The 17890-nt window shown below is 41.0% G+C and overlaps 1 protein-coding gene across 5 annotated transcripts in view; it reads right to left on the bottom strand.

Annotated features, from left to right (window-relative positions):
* The window catches only part of Fndc3b (fibronectin type III domain containing 3B), a 327023-nt gene that overhangs the window by 18972 nt on the left and 290161 nt on the right, over positions 1-17890 (bottom strand). For all 5 annotated transcript variants that reach the window (XM_005332466.5, XM_040270089.2, XM_040270091.2 and 2 more), the window contains one exon: positions 12949-13161. In XM_005332466.5, the coding sequence (XP_005332523.2) occupies positions 12949-13161 (213 nt within the window). The remainder of the gene's footprint in view (positions 1-12948; positions 13162-17890) is intronic.

The following is a 17890-nucleotide window of genomic DNA, read 5'->3' as shown; positions in this document are numbered from 1 at the left end:
GTTGTGTAATTGAGCAAATAGCATACATACAATTTTCAAATACATCAAAACTTGCTGTTTCTAGACTAGATATTTTTCTTTTGTACTTCAATGTTTTATTAATGGTTTAAAGCTGCATTCCAATTTATAAAAAGCATTGGGGAAATAGCTGATAGTAATGACAAATTTAAAATGTTGCCATTAGAGAATTTATTCATGTCCCAAGATAGTGTTACTTAAAAACACAAGAAAAGTAAAGTTGAATTTGTGTTTAGAAAAATAAAAGAGTGACCAGGAAGATCTTAACCCTCACCCCCTCCACCACCCCAGTTTGGGTTTGAGGTTTCACCATCTTGCTTTCAGTGAAGGCAGAGCGAGGCAGCTGCTGGAGGCCCACCTCAATGCTGTTTCCTTGGAGAACTTGGGAACTGTTGCCTGGTACTCCCAGCAGAAGGAGCTGAGAATGTGAGAGAAACAGTAGTTTGTTCTTTCTTCAGCCTTTCCTAGAAAAGGCACACGTCTGACTTGTCCTTGATTTAGCCCACTTCCTACTGTGGCAGTAATAAATCGCGGCCTGCTTCTTGTTCTGATGAGAGTCATCACTGTTTTGTCTTACCTCTCTTCCGACAAAATGGGCACGGGAGGAAGTTATGGGGTTCAGGGTGGGAGGGGAGAGTTCCCCTATTTTGTTCTCAAAATGTGTATGGGAAGGGCTGAAAAACAGATGGCAACAGACTCCTATGTCACTTAATTAACCAGGTACCAAGTCCTCAGTCAGTGGAGGGAAGAGATGGTAGGCAAAACATAGGATTCTCCTGAGTGAAACACACAAGGAGAGACATCGGGAATCCTGAGAGTTTTGGGAGAAAGCCCAAGCATCAACAGAATCAGTCCCACACCAAACTGTCACCTACAGAAAGAAATGGCTATGTCCTTGTCAGCCTGTGTTCTAAGATGGCCACTGGGGCCCAAGGTCAGAAAGGCTGGGCAGGAAGACAAGAGGGTGATCCAATGTCTTCTTGAGAACCTTTCCCATCATCTCACTCCTGTGAGCAGAAGCCACACACTGGGAGACATTAAAGACAGATGTCAAAAGACTGCATATTATTCAAGAGTTGATGCTTTTCGCACTTGAAAAGGTATTTTTTTTCTTTTTCTTTTATTTTCATGTGGTGCTGAGGATCAAACCCAGTGCCTCACGCATGCTGGGTGAGAGCTTCACCTCTGAGCCACAACTCGCTGCCCATTTTGCCTTTTTCTTAAGGCGGGGAAAAAGAGGAGTAGAAAGAACAGCAAAAATGAGAACATCGAGAATAGGGTAAAAGATGAGAAAGACTGGGCATTACTATTTTTTCTGATAGGGAAATTATTTATCTTGGTCATTTCTAACTTTGTGTCATTTTACTCAATTCAATAAGAAAATTCATTAATTGCATGTGCATGTTCTAAACTTGACATATGAGTCAGCTTATAAACCCAAAATGCAATCTGCCATGAAATCTCACCTCTCTACTTTAGGTTTCTGAAAATAGGATCTTCCTGTGATAACAATTTGGTATTTTGTTTCAAGGGTTTGAATTCTGAAAACTTTAAGGGTCACAGTGGATTTGTTCCTTTTACCTCCCCCAATCTGGGTACCTCACAAGCTTCCAGTCAATGCAGTTCTGAGATGAGAATCAGCTGCATAGGCTACAAAATACCAGCAAGCTCTTGAGTCTCTGGGCCTCAGTTTTCTCATCTACATAAAGGGTAAGGATGGAGCCTACCCCATGGAGCTGTTGTGAGGTTTAAATGGGTTAAATAAAATGCTTTGCCTTGTCCTGAAATGTAACAGTCAACCACTCATTGTTAGAATGCTGAGGAGCCAGGGTTTTAAAAAGGACCCCAGTCTACCTTCTAAGAGACCATCCACATCACTGTTGTTGAACATAGTGGTTATTTTACTTTCTCTGGGTGTAAAGCTGGATGTGAGCTGTGGGGGCTTCATCCCTCACGCTGGCCAAGCACGGGCAGGAATATCTCCTCCAACACTGTGATGGGATCACGTAAAACTGCCAGCCTCTGAACAGAGCAGGCCTCAAGCAAGTGCCGTTGATCCCAGATGTCTTTCTGGTAGGCCTTAGCATAAAATATTCACCTGACAGCAACCTCTGTTTTCCCTTCTCCTCAAATTCCAAATTACAAAAACCAACCAAAACAACAGAAGCACATAACTCAATGAGAATATAATCCTTCTCCCAACCCTGTTCTATAATTACTACCCACCCTTTCGGGAGGTGGAAAAAGTGAGATTCTTCTTACTTCAGAGCCAGTGATTTATGGCCATGTGCATGTGTCTAGCCTTGAAGGCTCTGCAGGTTAACACCCCTGTAGCTAGAACCACTCTGGGAGAGATTAAAAATGCTCATCAAATATGTTTTACAAAGACCAACTTAATTTTCTTCATTCTCTTACATCTTTTTTAAAAAGATCAACCTAATTTTAAAATTCATTAATAAGTAAGCCAGAGACCTCCTGTGATAGTAGAATTAATCATAATAAGACACAGTGACTGAAGACTTTAAGTGCGACCAAGGACTGAGAGCTTAGCACAAGCTTTGCCATGTGACAAGGTAGGTTCCCAGGCAGCTTTCCCGATCCTCCCACTCCCTCAGACTGAGAGCGCCCAGGTTGGTGCTTGGACCCTCCACAGGTTGATGCACCCCAGGTCCTGGGACATAGCAGAGGCATGCAGAAGGCCCGGGTTCTCACTTCAGTGTGTACTGCCCTCGGCCTGGGGAAGGAGGAGACCCTGAGTGTTTCGAATTCAGCTGGGAATGAGGACTCAGAGCAGTTGGGGTGCCCATACAAGGAGCCAGGCACAGTGGAAAACTTTGGGCCCTTGATACACTGGCTCTGGCCTGGCAATAGGGAATCACTACACAAGGAGTGACACTTGCTTTATCTTGCCGCTCTCCTGTTCTATGCTGCTGCTGAGGTGGGACATCCCTCATAGTCCTCCATGCCCTGCACACTGCTGGGGAGTTGTGGGAGCACAAGGACTTGGACCCAGGAAGACCTAAGCAGCAATCTCAGCTCTCTGCCCCTTACTGCCAAATCAATTGTCCCTGCAGAACTTCAGTTTCTCTCTTCTGTAAACAGGGGGCAGTTATCTACCACACAGATTGTTTTAAGAGTTAAACACAGTAATGTGGGCAGAAAGTTCAGCATAGCCCAGTTCATGGTGAAGAGTCCCATACATCATATTATCCAACAGCTCCGAACCCAGTGTCATAGACCAGAGTGCCACAGACCACCCTTCAGGTAAAGGATACTGAGGTCCCCTATGGCTCTCAGCTCCTACCATGCAGGCCTCTATCAGTGGTTTATGACCAAGAAGGAACAGTTCAGTCTAAATTAGTGATATTCTGCTGCATCTGTTATGGCCTATGGCACACATTCAGCTCTCCCCCAAATTACCAATCTAATTTGGTGAGCAAGGAGTACAAATGAAATGTCCACTCTGTTATTTTCACCATGAGTGCTCCTGCACTGACAAGAGCAGCGCTGAGATAATACGTAAGCAGGCAGCTGGTTCCTGGAATGCATTACGTGCCCAAAACTGAGGTCACCAAGTCATTTTAGTGTTAGTTCAGGTGGAGGTACATATAGCCCCAGCACTTGCTGTGGCATCACACACGGATTCTTAGAGACTGCCCGGAAACTGTGGGTCGCAGTGGCCACATTTCTGAGGTCATCTACCCCACCTCCAGCCCCACTGCCTGTTCCTGGGGAACAGACATCAGCCTCATGATCCAGGGCTCCCATGGGGACAAGAGGCCAGTGAGGGAGCACCTGTGAGGCTTGCTGCAGCACAGATCCCCTGGGTCACCATCCTCTATGGGACAACAGAATAACAGGAATAATAATAACGGAAGCTCTGGAGTCAGCAGGCCTGGGCGGAGTTCAGCTGGTGCTTGGGCTGTCTAACTAGGCGAGCCATTTCCTCATCTATGAAAAGGCACGGTACTCCCCCTGTGGGGTTGTTTGGAGAACTAAATGAGAATAAAGGGAGAATCCATTAGCACTTAGGAAGCATTCAGTAAAGAGCACTATCTTTAATACTATGTAAACATTGTAACGCTAATATTATTAATGGCAAAGTACTGAGGCTGATGAATGTTTCTTGTTTCTCATGTTAGAGAATCCTGAGGATGTCCCCAGAATGGCACCCCTCTTGCCCACATTCCCTGAGGCTTTTGAGTGGGGGAGAGAGTGGAGCAGCATGTGAATGCTATGTACCCTGTCCTGGCACACCTGAGCCACAAATTGATGAGGAAAACACAAAGATGGGACAGACCTCAGCATTGCCCACTGAGTTGGAATTCTGGGCATTTTTACTTAGGGAAAAGAAAAATGAGGAGAAATGTTCTCAAGTTCTAAAAATATGTACTTGGGAAGGGGAAAAGAGAGAAAAAGATTAGATGGGTCATTAAGAGTCTAAATAAATTCTTGATAGCTCCGTGTCCCCCCTCCCCCACCACCCCATGCTACAACTTTGTCTGTTTGTATCTCCTAGAAACAAAACACTCAGATGATAACAAACACACATGGATCTTACTCTTAGTGATTTGCCAGTGATTTAAGAATTTGTTTAAAATTCTGTACTTAAGAGCAATGAACTATTCTGTGTGACACTGTATTGGTAAGTACAGGTCGTCAAACATTTGTCCAAACCCAAAGAACACATAACACCTACAGTGAGTCTTAATGTAACTATGAACCCATGCACCCTTGCATGATGATGATGTGACAATGACAGAGGTCATCGATTCTAACAAATGTACCTGTCTGGTGGGGAATGCTGCTCACGGGGGAGGCGTTACATGTCGGTGGGTGAGAATACTTGGGAAATCCCTGTACCTTCCAATTTAATTTGCTGTGAACCTAAAACTGCTCTAAAAAAAAAAAAAAAAAATGAAAGATGTTCTGCATTTCTGTGAAGCCAAAAGCCAAAACAATTTTTTTTTTTTTAAATTGTGCTTGTCATAGTACTCCATGGGGGTGTGTGGCAAGTTTTAGGCTCCTAAAGACATACTGAGACCTTGGCCATAGTGCAATCAATCTGTAGCATTCACTATGAACTTGAATAAGTCAGATAATATTCCAAGGCTAAATTTCCAGACAGTGATCACTGTCTTGATCACTTGACAGGAATCAACATCATCCAAGCAAAAATCCAAGCAAATTCTAGGATTACTTATTGAATATGCAATAGAAGGTAAAACAACAGATTCTGGACATTTTCAGAAAATTCTAGGGGAAAGCTATATTTTTAATTTCAGTTATTTTAGGTTTTAACATTGTGAAAGACGACTTTTAGTACTCAAGTACAACTGATAGAAGTTCAGTCACATTACATCTTTACATTTCCTTTAAAAAATCATTTTAAGGAAAACAATAATATGTAAAAAAAAATCAGTTTAAAAATGTTTGCCTAAAACAATTTTGTTTTGAAAAGAAATATCGAACAATGTTTTGAATGGCTTATGACTTAAACACACAGTAGAAAATAAGCCTTCATGCCAAGAGTTTTGTTTACTCCCTTGCTGCTATCTTATAATCCCTAGGCCTACTACAAGCTAACCACAGACCATTGATATTAATTATTCATAATAACTTAACCTGCTGACCTGAAATGGCTGGGAGTCTATTAAGGCTGCAAATGGCATCTTTCAAAATATGTTTCACAATATCATAAATCAACAGCTGTTCAAAAGCTCAGTACAACCATATTCATCAGTATAGCTATATTCATTAAGAGTGACATGTCATGTTTTCCCTCTTATACTTAATTTCCCTAGGTTCCATGGTGTGTGTGTGTGTGTGTGTGTGTGTGTGTGTGTGTGTGTGTCTGTGTGTTTCCTATGTTACTCAAGTGGCATTTGGGGATGAAAGATATTCAAAATAGGAATGAAGCATATCTACCTTTAGTCTGTCAAGAACACAGAGTTCTGCCATATCTGGGTAGAAGCAAATGGTACCACGTGGGGACACCTGAGGCAGGGACGGTGTTTCCTAAACTGATTTTGATGTTGGTGAAGTACCTATTTACAGACTGGTCATTAAAGTGCCAAGAGCTTTTTCCAAATAAACTAATGAGAAAATGGGTTACTTTCTTATTCTCTGTTCCTAGCTGGATGTTGGCCTCTTTATGAGTGACTAGGCAGCAACACTTCTTGGTTTATTGATTGAATTTCTACGCTCCTTTTCTAAGAAATAAAATTTCACTATAGGAACTAATGATGGAAACTCTTTACAATGATTAAACAAACTTTAAAAAATCTTAATTTCCATTTTTTATTGTTGTTTACACTTTAAACATCATAAAAGTCCTATTTTTAATTTTTAAAAACTGTGCTTGGTATATTAAGAGATTCACTTGTACTCAAATGAAGGTCAGATTTTTTTTTTTTTGTGTGTGTGTGTGTGTGTGGAGGGTACTGGGAATTGAACCCAGGAGTATTTTACCCTTTTTGTTTTTATTTTGAGATAGGGTCTCACTAAGCTTCTGATGCTGGCCTCAAACTTGTGATCTTCCTCTCAGGCCTATGCTACCATGTCTGACATCAGAATCTCTAAAGACCACTAGAGAAGCTTGAAACCTCCCACTTTGCTTTCAAATACATGAAGTGAATCTTATCTTCAAGGTTACTATTTGTCCACTTCTGTTTCAGTGACCTTGCCTCAATTTGAGGAAAATGCTGTTCATTTCTATTCTACCATTTATTTATTTTTTATTTAAGTGAGAGGTTAAGGACTAATTTGGATTCTATTTCTGGTTCAGTTAAAATCTCAAATAGCTTATTTACCACATTTTAGCCTGAGGCTGACAAAACCAGCAAAACTCTTTGTTTTGTAGACTTTTAAAATGTTCCTTTTTTAATAAATAAAAATGTTTCTGATTTTTTTTCCTCCTGTTAACTAGGGACTGGAGACCAGAATCACTACTTCATTTTATAGAAGGGGAAACTACAGCAAAGAGAAGTTAGGGGATATGCTTCTATCATCTTGAAATTTAGTAGTAGATTAGGGTTTATAAGAGATTTGACATCTGCGTCAAGAACCAGAGCTGCCTTTGGGGGGTTGAATTATAGGAATGCCATTCATCCAACCAGAATGATCATGTGGACTGGGGTCTAATCCAGAGAGGCAAAGGAAACAAATGTTGAGGGTCTCTTGCAGGCTGGGTTGTTGCCTCACATCTGTGTCATGGAACTTGGCAGCACACTAAGAAATGTAAGCAGGAATTTGTTTTATAACAGGCAAACACTGAGAAAATCCATTCTTCCCTCAGTTAGCATGCATCCCAGCCACCTTTGCTAGTTAACAAGTATTATTTTGAGTTTGAAGAAACATCAAAACCACAAAGATGCAGGAGTTTTCTTCTGCTAAAGGCCAACAGGCATCATGCTGTCAACACTGCAAATCCCTTCCACTTTTCCTGGCCTAGGGGAAAGTGTCACGGGCCAAGCCAAGTCAATAGAGAGCAAGCGACAATTATCTACTCTGTAGCCCAATTTCGCTTTGCTGGATACTAACTTTAAAAAATACTGGCTGTCTGACTAACCCTGAACAACAGATTAACCACAAATGTGTTCCTGGAATTTACGGTTCCTCCCTCCTCAGCACTGTGTATAATTATCGGGGAACATGGACCCTGCGAGGGTCAGGATTGGCATCAACTCCAATTCTGTCAGGGCAGCACAACATTTCACTGCAGTAACACAGACAAATGCATCTTCAAAATAATTGCTACAACACTACAATCTTAGAACACACGAGCTGATCCTGTTATTCTCGTGCCTGTATTAGGTTAACACAGCATTATGAAAATGCTTACTTGGGGCATATATTTTTCTTGCATAACATGGGAATGAAAGCCATTCAGATCTTCTGGGTTGGATCTGTTAAGAATAATAGACTAAATCACTATAAGGCCAAACTAATCTGATTTTTGTTTATCTGTTGAAATTAAACAAAATTTCCTGTGTTGTCTGTTCACTGTTTAATGTTAATTCATTTCCTCAGCAAGATAAGCTCTTATAGCTAGGTCACATACCTCATATAGGACCTAACGCATAGCAGCAATTCAAGAAAAAAATTGCTGATTGAATGAATACTCATAATCTAATCTCTAAGTAAATCTAGTTCTGCAAGTATAAAGCACAGATTTAAAGCTGCTACTTAAATGTGGACTGGAGACCTTACAGGTCAGAAACTTGAATACAAGGGAAATAAATGTCCTAGTCAAGAGAAGTGAAACTTTCCACACAGCAAGTTCAGATGATCTGGGGTGAATTCTAGGTTGATTTACCTGGAGGTAGGGGCTGTGGCAAGAAGCCCTGTGGGATCACTTCAATCTACATGAAATAGGCTTATCCTTAAGAGAGGGACAGACAGACGTAGGGACAGAGAGAAAAGTGCTAGCACATTTCACTTTTTACATTTTACCTTTTACTTGAGAACTAAAATAACACAGAGAAAACTCTTGGTGTTTGGTACTTTGTAGGTGCTCACTAAATAGAAGTTTCCTTTACAAAGTTTAAAAATATTATTTTTGAGCAAACATTATTATTTTAAGTCTTGGGGGCATTTTCTATGGTTTGAAAGGCATATAAATAAACATAAATGAGTACATCACAGATGCAACAAGATCTTAGAGGTTTTAGACATTAAGTAGTCACTCTTAAGGTAAGTTGGTATCTTTCTTATTTCCTTACTTGTGAAATGCAAAAGCTCAAAATATGAAGATAATTAGATAACGTGCCCAAATCATTTACAAGGGACATATTTTTGCAAAAAATTTAGTTCACACAAGATTTATAAAGATTCCTTGCTTTAAGGTGGAAAGGTGGGAAGGACACCAGAGATCATTATCTACTTTAAACTCTTCATGGATAAAGAAAGAGAGAGTCATGGTTTAGGAAGCAAAACTGATGCAACTCTTTAATCTGACCATCACCACGCACAGAGTTATTAGTTTGCACAGTGGTTACGAATACTTAAATAGCTGGCAAGGACAGCTGTACAACTCAGACATCAGCAACTCTTTTCTCAAATGCCCAGTGACGAGTTAGTAATGTGGTCATGGCAAAACAAATATTTTACTAGGAACCTTTTTGGGGGCTAGGAGGTAATGGGAATTGAACTCAGGTCTTGCTGATGCTCGGAAAAGAGCTACCTCTCCAGCATGAAAGAAATACTTTTAGAGCTGACAAGAAAGAAAATAAAACCACAACTGAACCTATCTTTGGTTCTCACCTTGGCCTCAGCAGGATGTATTGTTTTTGCCACATTCACAGCAAGAACTTGGTTAATGAACTTAACGTGCATGCTGTAGAACACGTGCAGAGTTCCTGCCAGCCGTGGCTAGAAACTGCTCTAGCAACCAGCTTGCTGAAAAAGCCAGCTGCTGCTTGGGAAGAAGGCACTGCTCTTTCACCTGGAGAGGCCAGGCCAAGTCCCAGTGACCCAGCTCAAGGCCAGAATTGACAAAGCGAGGCTAACACCAAACGTTATGATGAGTCCAACTCAAATGGCTTCTTCCTGATCCTCAGGAGTCAAGATTCAAATCTAAAGTCTTGGATTCAAGGTCATTCACTCCAAGAGTTCACTTTCAAGATACAGAGGAAGGTCATCTTCCAACTAAAACTAGGCTGTCTCATCCTATTAAATCCCAGAATAAAATTATTCCACAAATAGAATGAGAATTTATTAAGCTCTGTATTCCCATCACTTTAATAACTTTCTGAGAGCACTGGCAAATCTAATTTAGAAAAGATAAATTTGGATCCTAGCTCATGAAATTAAGAAAAACATTGTTTGTAATGGTCAGATTTCTTAAATTGCCACTTAAATTTAGCATCATTTATTTGATGAACAAGGCCAGTCGGGCTCTATTTATTTGGGGCGGCTGTAGGGAGAATGTATTGATCACTAGGTTTCTGCACTGTTTTCTGCCTGGCATATTTAAATGCCTCACGACAGCACACTCATTTGGTCAAGTGCTTGTGGAGCTTTTGTTGTGTGCCCAGGAGCTGTTCTGTATCACATGTAGAGTTCTCCATGAGCCACCATGGATGGCTGCCCCACAGGGAAGGACTGCAGCCAGATGGGGGTGCCTGGCCTCCTGCCTCCCTGGAGGTAGCAGCAGAGGCGGTGTGAGTATGAGGCACTGGCTGTGATCCCAACTCGGCCATCAGCTTCCGTAACTCTTCTGTGCTTCCCTTATTCTACAGATATTCTTTTTATACAGATTTTTTTCTAAAAGATATTCTCTAAGGATGGTTCTTTCCATCATCAATGAAGCCTGGGGAAAAAATGTAAGACTCATTTAAAATTCACCCCCAAGGTTAGCTTTATATACTTATCGTGGTTTCTCTTCTGTTCTCGCCAGCCTTCTCCAGTTGAAGAGTTCCTCATAAGAAAATAATCATCCTATGAAAACACATCCAAAGAAATCTAGCACCATGGGATGAGTGATCTTGTGCATGAGGGAAAATGAATTTAATCTCTAATGAACCTGTCAGGAGAGAGCACTGCTCTCTCTGTGCTTTCTACACCAGCACCAGTTTCCAATAGGGCAGTCGCTTTTTGTTCTCCTATCTTCAAACTATTGGATCTGCGAGGCATTTCAAAATCAAGTTCAAATGAAACCTTCCCTGTTGTTCGTGCCTCCATCTTTGGAGGACGGCCACTGCTCCTCCTAATTCCTAGACCCTTTCCCCTGTGGTACTATTTGTTCTATCATTATTCGTGAGGATATTTTTCTTCCTTCCTACTTCCCTTTCTTCCCCCATCCTCTTTTTACTAATAAGACATTGTACTTACTTAGACACATTCAGAATGTCAACAGAGTAACTGCAACCTTTTTTCCAATTACAAAATAATACTGTTACCAGAACAATAAGTATTTCATGTAAGCTGCACCAGAGACTTCTGAACTTGAAAAAACACTGAACTCATATATAACTAATTTGTGCTGAACAACAAGTTTCCACGTGAAGTTATATTCCCCATAACTGTACCTGGCAAGAATCTGAAAATATCACCAGGACAGGGCTACCTAAAGACACATCTGGTAGTGTGTTTGGCGCACTTGGTAGTGTGTTAACTACATAAAAAAGGTCATTGTACAATCTAAAAACAAATCTACCACAGCCTTACATTTCAATTTTTTTTTTTTTTTTAAAGGAATGAGCCATGTTCAAGGAGTTCCATGCTTTACAGACAGGGAAAGAACTTCACAGGAACCAACTCAAGCATAATCACCTTATCTTCACACCTCCCTCCTTCCCTTCCTCTTCATGGTGCCCTTCTTGCCTCTTTTTCCTTGTTCAGCCTTGATGACTCCCTTTCTTGCACCAAGCTTTCTCTAGCTGGGTGTGCAGCTGCATTCTTTCTTATTTTTCCTTCAGCTCCTTCTTTTCCTGAAGCTGCTTCATCTGCAGTGGTGTTGTTTCCACATCTCTCCCAGCTTCTCTGCAATCCCACCATTGCACAGGCCGGGTTCTTCTTTGGATGATACTCAGAGTAGAACAAGAGGGTTGAAGGAAGTCTTGTGGGTGTGTTGGGCCCTTGAACTTCTTGTTTGTTTCCCCCTTTAGGAGGTATAGATTTTCAAGGCTCTTTCATCATAGGCCTAGTCTGTCTTTGTCATGTCTTCAAATTTCCCTTTCTTCTTAGCAATCATGGTCTCCCATCTCTTCTAAGCACTTCCTTGAAAGCTCTGAGAAGTTGACTGGAGATATCAGGGGGCTGCTTCTTGAACTCCTCCCAGCAAGTTTGCACAAAGAATGCGTATGATGACATTTTGTCTTTCAGCTTCTTATGACCTCCTTTGCCCATGACAGATTGTTTTTCCTGGTGCCTGGCCAGCCCTGATGTAGCCTGGAGCTGTCTCTATGAAGCTCGGTGTACTGCAGTGGCTATGAGAACAGGAGCCAGATGTAGCAGGCTCCCTTGTATTGCTCTGAATCTTGGTCTTCACAGAAGGCCCCCAGACTCCACTACACCCAAATCAATCAAAATGCCTGCTTACAGAGTGGGAGACTGAAATCTGATGGGGAATCCTGTGGAAACTGAGACCCCATGTAAACAGAATACTACAAAGCACAAAGAGGAAATTCCAGAGATTCTTCCATTCCAGCACTGGTTCTGCGCTTCAGCGGCAAGGGGAAGCATGCTGTTTCCTCCATTGCTACCTTAGTTGTATGGTGATCCCCCAACCCCTCTGCTTGACTCTCTGATCAGGACCTTTGGCGATGGAACATTCTGTCATCATTAACTTTCGCTTAGTATCTGATCATCCCCAAATACAGTTTAGCCGCCTATCTTCTGATTGGCCATTTTCAGAGGAAATGAAGTTAGGTTAAACAAATAATGTCACAAAAGGCTGGATTTGATTTCTATAGCCACAAGTGTTTTCTGGCCATGGAAATACTCATAAAATATCTCCTATTTGCTCTGGTTAATTTGATCTTGCATTGCCCACAGTTACAGAGCAAAATCCTCATCTGTACATCATCCACAGATTTGTAAACATGTTGTCCCAGTGGTTGCTAAATATTTAAAGAGGTAACATCTCTTCCTGATTCTTATCTCCCTCTGTACTCGTGACTAATATACATTATTTCATAGAGTGAAATGACATTTTCCTTTCTTATTTCTCTTCATTATTTGGCTTTATGAAGGGAAAAGAATACATATACTACACATACAGGGAAATCAGGATCTTTTGAATGCTTGGAAATTCTAAATGGAAATTGGAGGGGACAACTTTGGGAATAAAATGCAAGAGTCAAATACACAGCCCCTTCTTTGAATGAGAAGGAAGAGTGTTTAAGAGAAAGTGAGTAAGACAGAATGAGTTGAGACTTCACCCCATGCCAAGGCCAAGAAGTCCCTGGTGTGCCCTCAGCTCCGTACCTCTTGTTTCTGTCCTCCAGCTGCAAAGTGTATACTATGTCATCGGCAGTGTGCGTCTTGGAGTTACTGTCTCCCCATTTTAGCTTCAGGCTCTGAGGACCAGCTGCAGCACATTCTAGCCTGGGAGGCGAGGGTGGTAATGGCCGAGTTTTCGCTTTAATGAACTGACTAAATGGTCCAGCTCCAATTTCATTTATAGCCTGAATTCTGATCCTGGAGAAAGGGGGGAAGATGACAATACAAGTTTAAGAAGCAGCAATTCTTCAATCAAAATAAACAAGTCAAAATCATCAAACAGAGTATTTATTACTTGTTCCTAAAGCAATGCTATGGAATAAAGAAGAACAAAATGAGTAACTCAAGACCAAGACCTGGGTAGCCCAGGTAGATACACCCCCTTTCTCCAGCCTCACCCAACAACTCTGAAGTCATCTGCCACAGCCCCTTAAGCAGCCACTGCTATAGCAGGACGCCATTCAGATGTGTAAAAATCCCAACTGGGAGTTTCCTATGTGCACAGTGTTATGGAGAGTAAAGACATATTAACATCGCCTTTATGGTCTAGAAATTCAACATCTAATACAGTTAAAAAGTACAGTGGGAATATTATTCCTATCTTCCTTGTTCCTTTACATTTCCTAACTAGTTGACCGAAACAAATCCTCCAGACCATCAAATGCCCCACTGATGAGACTGCTGTCCTTTCCCTCAACCCTCTGTCTGTGTGGACTGCACATTTTGTTAGCTTCCCACAGGTCTGGAGTCAACCCAGGACTGTGTGAATGCTAAGCAAGTGCTCCACCACTGAACTACATCATCCCCAGACCCAAGGCACCTTCTACCCTGTGTTCCTCATTGAATGCAGCTATTAAACCTGTACAAAGAACTCTGGAAATCATATCATAGGTGGCAGATATGTGGAAGTATATAATTTTAATTTTATCAAATCAATAGAGAACTTGCCACTTCCCCTTCCATTATTTTCTAGCCTGAACTCATGAAGACTAAATTCAGGAGTGGATGTGTGCATAGACAGAGTTCTACGAAAGTCTGCCTCAAAGCAGAAGGGATGTCTCTAAAGGTTCAGAGAATGGGGGAAATTCTCTAGTCTTCTTTTCTTCTCTTTTCTTCCTGTTTTCTATTCTACCATTTCCTCCATCATATTGATAGTCTAAAGAAGAAAAAACAGATTATATCAACTGATAAAGGAAAAGCATCTGACAGCATCCAACATATTCATGATAAAAATTCTCAGCAAATTAGGAATAGGAGGGAGCTTCTTCAACCTGAAAAGGGCACCTACAAAAATATCCACATCACGGTAGCCATGAAAGATTACATACTTTCCCTTTAAGAAAAGGAGCAAGGGTGCCTACTCTCATCACTCCTGTTCAACAGCTAACTAGACTAACTAGACATCCCAGCCAGTGGGACAGGGTGGAGTAGGTTGTAAGGTATGGGATGGAGGCGGGTAACACACAGGAAAGAAACAAAATAAATGGAAACCAAAGACAATGCTGGAATACTAAATACCTATCCAAATAGAATCATATAGTATTCATGAACTGGAAGACTTCACAATAAAATTATTAATTCTCCCCCAATTGACCTATAGTGGCCTCTCACTTCAAAACAGTCAAACAAAATCCCCCACAGGATTCTTTTGGTTCTTCTGGGGGTGGTGAGGGTGAGGCAAGATACTGAAGATTGAGCCCAGGGCTTCCCACATGCTAGGTAAGCGTTCTGCCACTGAGTTACATTACTACCCCTTTTTTTATTTTATTGTGAGACAGGGCCTTGCTAAGTTGCCAGAGCTCGCCTCAACCTGTGATCCTCCCGCCTTACCCTTTGAAGTTGCTGGGAGTACCCTGGGGTTACAGTGTTGGTCAGTGCACCCAGTTCACATCAGGATTAAAAGAGGAGATGAGGACACGCTGATTCTAAAAGTTATGTGGCAAGTCAAAGGAACTAGTTAGTGCAAATCTGAAAAATAATAATAAATTTGCAAGAATCACAATACCTGATTTTAGAACTTACCAAACACTACAGTAATCAAGGCAGCATGGAAGAGAGACAGACACACAGATCAAGACAACAGAACACAAACTCCAGAAATAGACCCACACAGATGTGGCCACTTGATCTTTGACAAAGGTGTAAAAGTTGTTTTATGGAGAGAGAAGAATCTTTTTAATACATAGTGTGGGAACAACTGGACATTCACAGGAAGAAACAAATAAACCTCAACTTAACCTTATACCTGATATAAAAGTGAGCTCAAAATGGAACATGAATTAGGTAAAGAGTTTTTATAGATAGTAAATAAGGACACAAAAGATGTTTGACATCACACACACAAGAATAAGAAGCAACTGGAACTCTATTATTTTTCTAATGAGAATGAAAAATGGTTAGCCACATTGGAGAACAGAGTCCCTTTACAGCACGAAATGCACCACTATCATATAACCTAGCAATCCCATTCTTAGGTATTTACTCTAGAGAAATTAATATGCAAACCTTCACACAAATGTTTATAACATCTTTATTTGTAACACCCACAACTAGATATCTTCCTCATGGTGTGGAATTTAGCAAATACTTATCTGTGGTAAAGTACAGAAAAACCCCATTACAAAGGGCCTTACTTTTCCTAGATTCTGTTTTACTGAGGGGTTGCATAAGGTCTTTTTTATAAGCACTTTAGTCTTTCAGAGTAACACTAAAAGATTAAAAAACTCTTGCTTCTTGAGTCTCATAAAATTGCTTTAATGATATTAATATAAGGTCTTCTTCTCACAATTGGAAAATAACAAATGTTCTTGCCACTGGAAAGGAAAAAACTTTAAAAGTCATCATGATAGCAGAAATGACTTCCCTCTTTCTCTTCTCAGAAAGAGAAACCAGACAGTAAGTTGTGGTTTTTTCTCAATGGTATAACAAATTTCCTCAACTACAAGATTTACCTTAAGGTCCTTCCAGTGTTCAACCCACCATTCCTTTCCTTTACCCTAGGCACAGGTGCAAATATATTCTAGACGTCAAGGTGCTTTCCACCATCTGCTGGCCCACAGTCCTTCTGAGACAAGCTCATTTTGTACTCCAAGCGGCCTTAGCCTTTCTTTTGCTCTGTGCGTCTTAAATAGTCCTTAGCTACTTTAACACAAAGGAAGTGAGGTCATTAGTTGCTTAAAACTGCTGTTCTACTCTGCTAAACAAAATAAAACAAAGATTATGAGATATGAGTCATTTTTGAAGGATTTCTTTTAAAGATCAGAAAATACAAGTATCAAGATGATTTGATTTCTTCTGTGAATTCACTTATTTCCCCAAAGCCTCTATAGTTCCTTATGTCTGTAGCTCTATGATTCTCTGACCTTTCACTCAGAAGCATTTGCTAGGCATATAATCTTAGCCTTAAAAACACAATCCTCACCATTACCCACCACCACCAAAACAAATAACGTTTGGCAGCATTTTAATTCTCTTTAGGAGTGCAATTTCTTTGGGAATCCTGCTAGTCACTTTGGGGAAGGACTTCAGGGAAATTATCTAACACCTTTAAGCAACAGTTTTCTCATCTATAAGAAGGGAACAATATCATATTTGCCACACTGACAGAATTATTTAACTAAAGGACATTGGGGATATCTTTTAATTTTTTTTTATGTGTGTATGTGGTACTGAGGGAGGGGTTGAACCCAGGGGCGCTCTATCACGAGCTACATCCCCAGCCCTTCAAGGTCTTGCTAAGTTGCCCAGCTGCCCTCAGATCTGCCATCTTCCTGCCTCAGCCCCCCAAGCAGCTGGGATTATGAGCATGACCCACCGTGCATGGCACTAATTTCTAACATCTTATACTTTAAGATACAATCAGAAAAGGATTCAAGCGGCCAAAAGCACTTTGGTGAACTCTAAAATGCTAATTTGCAGAACTGTTATCCTTCTGATTTCTTCAGAGACTGCTATTCTTCCAACAGAGCAGGAAGTGTGCTGAGCAAGCAGGAGGAAGGGCACAGTGCTGGCACACACAGGTCCCTCTCCTTCCTAGCCCACGACGGCCATGCCTTACTCTATGATGTGACCAGCCTGCTAATAACATGTTTCAGTCCTTCTTCTGAATTATGGCCAAGAGGACTGGCTTCCTCCTAAACCACGCCCTGGGAAGCAGTGAGGATGAAAGCCCAGGGGTGGATGAGAATAGGAGCAGTGAAAGCATCACAACCAACAAGCTGCAAACCACGCCACGCTCTGGAGTAGGAACTATGATCTCTGCTTTTAGAGGTAATGGCACTACAGTCAACTCAAAGAGCTTAGTAAGGTGACCTAATGACATAGCAGCTATTGTGTATGCAGTTTAGATCTGATACATGCAATACTGCCTCTAATTTCTATTCTGGTCCAATGAGGCAGGATCACTTTGTCCAGTTTACAAGCAAAGGAACTGAAGCTTGGCTAAGTGCAGGCACTTAACCTTGATTTTATCTTGGACACGGGTCAGACTGGTCAGACTGGGATGTGGAGTTGGTCCCTTGGGGTTCAAGGGGTTCAAAGGCCTTCCTGTGCCCACCACACTTTCCTGTCATAACTTGGACCTAATACGGTACAAATCTGACCAAAAAATCATTTCAAACCATACTTTTAATTCAACCGCTGCCTTTTGCCAAATGAAGCAGACATTTAGAAAAGTCAACAAATTTGCTTTCACTTTATTCAAACAGTGTGTAGTCCTGAAACCAAACACCTAGACTCTAAAATACTCAGTTCAACCTATCCTTCCATTTTTATAAAACTACATTTTGTTTCAGTAAAAAATTCATGAAAACCATTTTCCTGTGCAGCTGATACAACTAAGCTAACATTAATTAGTTTTAATGACAAAGGGACAATCAAAGATAAAATAAAACTGAAGAACTGATAAAATAGGATGGTGTCTTGTATC

The sequence above is a fragment of the Ictidomys tridecemlineatus genome, chromosome 3, assembly GCF_052094955.1.
Source record: "Ictidomys tridecemlineatus isolate mIctTri1 chromosome 3, mIctTri1.hap1, whole genome shotgun sequence".
Classification (NCBI taxonomy): Eukaryota; Metazoa; Chordata; class Mammalia; order Rodentia; family Sciuridae; genus Ictidomys; species Ictidomys tridecemlineatus.
The sequence above is the reverse complement of the archived record's forward strand: the minus strand, read 5'-3'. Positions and strand labels throughout refer to the sequence as shown.